Genomic DNA, 6,636 nt, shown 5'->3' with positions numbered 1-6,636 from the left:
TTTTTTTATATGTATATCAAACGTGGCAACAAATTTAAAAATAACCGCTTGGAATAACCCATATTAAGATGAATGTGTTTAAGTCATAGAAATCGTGATATCATGTTTTGTTAGTTATTAAAAAATTGTTGCTTCTAAGAAATACTATGGATAATATGGTTTCATAACATTTATGCCAAAATAACTTTCTCGTAAAATATTTATTCATTTTTGTAATACAACTAACTTTAAGTTTGCAAATATCACTGAATTTTATGCCAAAATAACTTTCTCGTAAAATATTTATTTATTTTTGTAATACAACTAACTTTAAGTTTGCAAATATCACTGAATATCTATCTACCATGTGCGGATGCTTAGGGGAAAGAGTTTTCCAGTCCAAAGCGATTTCAATTTCAAATAATATTGGCCATATTAGGGGTATTAAGGCAACACATTTTCAACAAATAGTAAACAAACAAAATAATATAAATTTAAAGCAAGGAATACATAAAATAATTTCGAATCCGCTAAGAGGGCTTATAACCGAAATTCAAAAAAATCTCTTGAGGAACTAAAAAGAAGGCAGGGTCTACTTAGTAACCTAAATAATTTATATGATTTAAAAAGGTTGCTGTCACCTATTTTTATAGAAATTAGAAATGAAAACACGGCCAATTGTAGGGATTCTGGGCGAGTGGTGCGACTTTGGTGTGGGATCTACTTGGCGGCCGGGGCAGTTCCTTCGCTCCCCTGGGGATCCTTGAATTGCTTGTGCCACTCGAGGTTCATCTTGGTAACGGATTCTCCTCGTTTGGCGGCCTGCTTGCCACTGTATACCATTATGGCACAGCCAACAGCGGTGAGTGCGATCATAATGTTGGCCAGTCGGATGCGCATTTTGTTGCGACAGCGCTCCATGACATCCTGACTGCAAAATGGCATAATACAAATCAGAAACCTGTTGCATTTCCCCATTCCCCTTTGAGTCCCCACTCACCTAACAAAATTGGGAACTTCGGCAGCTGTCTTGTATTTACCGGTCCAGACCAACATTTTGCGCTCCAGGTTGTTGGGCTCGTGGTTTTTGATCGTCTCCCGCATTATCTGGCTGGTTCCAAAGGTCCTCCGCACCATGGCACCAATTAAAGCAGTCTTGTTCAGCATATTATGTGGTTTGAATCAAGCTTTTAACATCTAATCTGTCGAAAGAAATCCGGAATTTTATGCAATTCGTTTAACAGTGAGTGCTAACATTACAGAGATGCAAACCATCGAAAGTATATCGATAGCAGCGACATTTGTATGGTCACCCTTAAATCCTCTGCGCACAGTTGTAGCAGCTGTTACCATAGGCCACCGTTGTTACAAAAGCAGCTGAATCCGAGAAAGAATAATTACAACTACAGTGCTCCCCCTAAAAAGCAAAGCTTTTGTTATATGTTGTTGAACGTTGATGCACTAAGAGCAGTACAAACAAGTGGCCCAAACGACACCAAGCACGTGCTTGTTACGCGCAGGGCCATTTTTATTTCGGGCAATTAAGGTTCGCGAGGAAGGTACATAGAACAAATAAAGACAGGACAAAACATAGATCAACAAGACTAAAGCAATTGAGCTAGGATTTTAGTTTTTAATACAGGGATAGAAGTTGAGGAACATATTAAATGATATAGGTTGTTATAATTAATAGAAAGAACGCGAAAGGGCTCGTGCTGACTAAAATTAGATGGACATCGTGGCAAGTTGATAGGATAAATGCACAATTTGCAATCATGCATTTAAAATTTTTGGTTCACCCTAATTGTCAGCAAGCACAGGTGATTAACAGTAGGACAACGCAATTTTGATAGCCTGTAAATAGTTCGGCCAAAATATAGAGAAAATATTTTTTGCCGGTTTCGATATTTAAAAAACTTGTATGTTAAACAATATTGATAGTATCGTTGGCGCCATCGATGCTTTTAGAGCTCAACTTTTTTACTTCTGGTAAACTTTTCACATTTAAATAAGTTCTACCATAAAATTAATTTTTAAATTATAATTATTTTAAAATAAATTAAATATTAAAATATTAACATTATAAATCGTTTTTAAGAACGAAACGGAAGTGAAACGCTCCAGAGGCAGTGTGACCGCGGGGAAAATATGTTTGACCGATTGAGCGACGGTCCCTCTGCACCCCTTTAGTTTTTGGAGTAAAAGTGTAAAAGTCGGAAAAGTCAATTAAATCCGACTGCCACACGTTCATAAACCAATTTTGCGATCAAGGTCAGAATGAGCGAGTACACGAGCATCCTCCAGCGCGAGTTTCCCAAAATCGACCACGAGCTGCTTACCTATGTCGTGGGTGTACTCACCGGAAGTAAGTGCCTTCTGGCCCCTCAACCTCTTATATTTCATCCTTAACCCCGCACTCACTTTCGCAGGCGAGGAGGACTTCGACAGTGGCGATGACATCTTCGATGCGGTGGGCGACATCCTGCAGAGCGTCGACTGCGACAGGTCGGAGGAGAGCGTCCGGGAGCTGTGCGAGCAGTTCCTCAACATCATGAAAAACAGTGGGGTCAACGTGGAGCGCAAGGTGCTGAATGCGCCGGTCAACATCGAGGAGATGGCCAAGAACATGGAGCGACTCGACAAGGACATGCAGAGCATCTGGGTGGTGAACAAGGACGGCGCAAATGTGAGTGTGACCCAGTTGGGGATAGGACTGTACCATATCAGGCAGAAAATGCATACTGCAGACCAGCTAAAATAGAATTTCGGGAAACATTCATTCCAGAGACTAACACATAAGCACAGGTAGAATCCAACAAACCGATTGAAACCCTCTTATTCTTCCAGAAAGTAGACTCGAAGAAGCTAGGGAAGGCGGAGGCCAAGCTGCAGCAGAAACAGGAGAAGCGGCAGGAGGTGAACAAACATGGAATGATTCCCGTGGCGGTAAAACTGCAGACGGCCACAGCCTCCCAGGTGACCAACAAGAAGAACACCAAGTTGGACCAGAAGGGCCTCAACCGCTCCATGGACATCAAAATCGAAAACTTTGACCTGGCCTTTGGCGAAAAGTAAGACAATGTAGCTGAGCAGTTGACCAACCATAAAATGTTGTTAATCCCCACCAGAGTTCTCCTGCAGAATGCGAATCTGTTGCTCTCTTTTGGTCGCCGTTACGGTCTGGTCGGACGCAATGGCCTGGGCAAGACCACTCTTCTCCGGATGATTGCCGAGCGCCAGCTGCAGATCCCCTCGCACATCTCGGTGCTGCACGTGGAGCAGGAGGTGGTGGGCGACGACACACCCGCTGTGGAAAGCGTGCTGGAGTGCGATACGGAGCGAACGAGGCTACTGACCCGGGAGAAGGAGATCCTGGCTGCGCTGAACAACGGCGTGCAGGATGCGGCGCTGTCCAACGAGTTGAGCGACACCTATGCTGCTCTGCAGAACATCGAGGCGGACAAGGCCGTGGCCCGTGCATCTGTGATACTCAAGGGATTGGGTTTCGATGCAGACATGCAGCTGCGTCCGACCAAATCCTTCTCAGGCGGCTGGCGCATGCGTCTAGCTTTGGCCAGGGCACTCTTCTCAAAGCCTGATCTGCTGCTGCTCGATGAGCCGACGAACATGTTGGACATCAAAGCCATTATCTGGCTGGAGAACTATCTGCAGACGTGGCCAACCACCATCCTCGTCGTATCCCACGATCGCAACTTCCTGGACACAGTGCCGACGGACATTATACATCTACATTCCCAGGAACTCGAGGCATACAAGTAACTTCGTTTGAAACAAGCTCAAATGAGATATAAAATTTATTTAATTATTTTTAAGGGGAAACTATGAGCAGTTTGAGAAGACCAAGACGGAAAAACTGAAGTCCCAGCGGCGCGAGTACGAGGCTCAGATGGCACACAGATCGCACGTCCAGGATTTCATCGATCGCTTCCGATACAACGCAAACCGTGCCTCATCTGTGCAGTCCAAAATTAAAATGCTCGAAAAGCTGTAAGTTTGATAATGCCCGTTGCGTTATAAATTATCAAAAGGTATATATTGTGTACCTTCTAAAAATATGATTTCTTATATTATCAAACAGGCCCGAACTTAAGCCAGTGGAAAAGGAAACTGTGGTTACGCTGAAGTTCCCCGAAGTTGAGCCCCTTAATCCTCCCGTGCTGGCCATTTCGGAGGTATCGTTCCGTTACAACCCCGAAGATCCGCTGCCCATCTTTAAGGGTGTAAATCTCTCAGCCACATCGGACTCGCGAATATGCATAGTCGGAGAAAATGGAGCGGGAAAGTCGACGTTGCTAAAGATCATTGTCGGTCAGCTGAGCACTATTTACGGAAATATTGTCCTGCATCGTGGTCTTCGTATTGGATATTTCGCCCAGCACCATGTGGACCACCTGAACATGAATGTGACGTGTGTGGGAGTACTGGCTGAACTGTTTCCCGGTCGACCGGATGAGGAGTATCGACGGCAGTTGGGTAGTTTTGGCCTGTCCGGACCACTGGCACTGCAGAGCATTGCCAGTTTATCTGGAGGACAGAAGTCCCGCGTGGCCTTAGCGAAGATGTGCATGGGTAAGATCATGACAATGCTTTTAATAAAACTTTTATTAACAACTATGAACTATATTTGATAGCGGAACCCAATTTCCTGGTACTTGATGAGCCGACAAATCACTTGGATATTGAAACTATTGATGCTTTAGGCCGGGCCATTAACGCCTTCAAGGTAAATAACCTTTATTGATAATTCCCAATGAAGAATTCATAACTTTCTTCTGTAGGGCGGCGTCATCTTGGTTTCCCACGACGAACGCCTCATCAAGGTCGTCTGCAAGGAACTCTGGGTGTGTGGCAATCGCACAGTCAGAGCAATCGAAGGTGGTCTCGACGAGTATAAGCGGGAGGTTTACAAGGAAATCGAAGCTAATAGTTGAATTCAATGTATTTAAAATTACTCTATTTGTGAAACAGCCTAGCAATAAATTTATATTATGTCTATGACACAAACAGAAAGAAAATTATCTTTGTGAAAGGATGCAATCATAAATGTTTCCATAAAATTGCCTAAGCCTTTTCCATAGCGCAAAGTAAAAAAAATAAGTTTTTTTAAGCAATCTGTTTTTTAATGAAATACTTTTATCTTAGGCTCTGGGTTCAAATCTTATTTCTTATCCGCCGTCTGGATATTTAGATTTCGTCGGAGCTCAAAGAGCAACAATGTCAGAGCAGCAACAACGTTCAAGCTATCGATGCCAGCTGCCAGGGGTATGTATACGCACTTTCCCTTGCGTCCGACCAAGTTCAAGAAACTGCCGAAAATTATTAGTTAGCCGTTTTCTAATTCATATGTTTGTATCACACCTTACCTGTAAGCTTCCTCACTGACCCCATGACTCTCGCCGCCAATGATGAGCATGTTATGGGCTCCGATATCCTTGATCTCTGCATAATCGATGGTCTGGTTGTTCTCCCGCTTCTGTTGGTTGCTCTCCGCAATGAAAACGTGGCAGTTGTCTGCTGCCTCTGGGGGAATGGTCAATGGGACCTCTTCCCACGGGACATCATCCCGTATCGGCACTCGAAACTGACCGCCACAGCCTCCTCTTAGGGCCTTCGACTCCCAGGGATCGCAGCAGCCATGGGTGACCACAACCTGGCTGCAGGGCAGAGCGGCACAGGTCCTTATGATGCTGCCCAAGTTATTCGGTTCCCTTATGTTATCGCACACGACTGTAATTGGCAAGGCATGAGTGCCCAGACGCTGTTGCTCGGCTAGGTTCTTCTCCAAGCCTTTGTCTGAAGGCCTCTCAAAAATGGCCATTAGACCAGGAGGGGTTACCAGTGAGGACCATGTTTTGAGGTCGTGCTGCGGAACCTTGTAGATCTTGGCATGGGTCTCAATCTGCGCCCTGCCCACTTCCTCCTTCACCAAAGCCAACTGATCCTTCTGGCTGAAGAGGAGAGCCTCCATTTTGAGTCCACATTGCAGGGCTTCCTGGATGAGCCGCCTGCCCTCGACGATGATCTGTCGATTCTTGTCCCGTCGCTTGCGGGAACGCACTGCAGTCAACAGAGTGCTGGTCAAGGGATCCTGCAAGGTGAGACGCACAAACTCCAGATTCAGGTCACTGTCCTTGATCACGGGAGCAGGACTTGGAGCTGTCCGAGGAGCGGGTTGTACGGGAGCCGCGAACTTGCGAGGTGCAACTGGAACACTGGGTTCCTTGCTTTTCTTCGGCACAAACGATTTTGTTCTGTTCTTGCGTAAAGCTTCCCGCGTGTTTACCGGTTCGTGCTTCAAACTTGAGTTCCCGAAGAGATTGGCCTCTATGTCCAGTGCATCCTGGATGTCGCTTTGGGGTCCATTGGAGCTGCTCAACCGCAGCACATTCAGGTTATTTACATTCCTGATATTCGATTGAAAGGAGCGTTTCAGAATATTACAAAACATGGTCGGTGAAGTTGAACAGATGTTTAAATAGTCAGTGGTGTGGTGAAAAGCCGTTATCGGGGGTACAACTTTTTTAAGGAAAAATCTGTTTTCAAAGTTAAAACACCATTTTTTAAAATCAAATTAAAACTGCTTCCGTTAATATATCCCGTGATTTTAAGTAAACAAATAACAACTGGATCATAATT

General features: G+C 44.7%; 3 protein-coding genes across 3 annotated transcripts; 1 reads left to right on the top strand and 2 right to left on the bottom strand.

Annotated features, from left to right (window-relative positions):
• Nucleotides 1-263: 263 nt before the first annotated feature.
• LOC119553374 (UPF0389 protein CG9231) lies at nucleotides 264-1,219 on the bottom strand. The gene is made up of 2 exons (XM_037863724.1): nucleotides 980-1,219; nucleotides 264-910 (listed from the first exon to the last, which is right to left on the bottom strand). The coding sequence occupies exons 1-2, from the start codon at nucleotides 1,144-1,146 to the stop codon at nucleotides 700-702; spliced, it is 378 nt and encodes a 125-aa protein (XP_037719652.1). The 5' UTR covers nucleotides 1,147-1,219; the 3' UTR covers nucleotides 264-699.
• A 924-nt stretch (nucleotides 1,220-2,143) lies between these two features.
• On the top strand, nucleotides 2,144-5,010 carry LOC119554086 (ATP-binding cassette sub-family F member 3). Its single transcript, XM_037864829.1, has 8 exons — nucleotides 2,144-2,344; nucleotides 2,409-2,665; nucleotides 2,827-3,050; nucleotides 3,108-3,755; nucleotides 3,814-3,987; nucleotides 4,079-4,569; nucleotides 4,632-4,723; nucleotides 4,779-5,010. The coding sequence occupies exons 1-8, from the start codon at nucleotides 2,257-2,259 to the stop codon at nucleotides 4,929-4,931; spliced, it is 2,127 nt and encodes a 708-aa protein (XP_037720757.1). The 5' UTR covers nucleotides 2,144-2,256; the 3' UTR covers nucleotides 4,932-5,010.
• Nucleotides 5,011-5,098: 88 nt separating this feature from the next.
• Nucleotides 5,099-6,499, bottom strand: LOC119554087 (rRNA methyltransferase 3, mitochondrial). Its single transcript, XM_037864830.1, has 2 exons — nucleotides 5,364-6,499; nucleotides 5,099-5,306 (listed from the first exon to the last, which is right to left on the bottom strand). Exons 1-2 carry the CDS (start codon nucleotides 6,446-6,448, stop codon nucleotides 5,159-5,161), a joined length of 1,233 nt encoding a protein of 410 aa, XP_037720758.1. The 5' UTR covers nucleotides 6,449-6,499; the 3' UTR covers nucleotides 5,099-5,158.
• Between the last annotated feature and the right edge of the window lie 137 nt (nucleotides 6,500-6,636).

This window comes from Drosophila subpulchrella, chromosome 3L, assembly GCF_014743375.2.
Source record: "Drosophila subpulchrella strain 33 F10 #4 breed RU33 chromosome 3L, RU_Dsub_v1.1 Primary Assembly, whole genome shotgun sequence".
NCBI lineage: Eukaryota > Metazoa > Arthropoda > Insecta > Diptera > Drosophilidae > Drosophila > Drosophila subpulchrella.
Note: the sequence above shows the minus strand (reverse complement) of the source record. Positions and strands in the feature narration are given on the sequence as shown.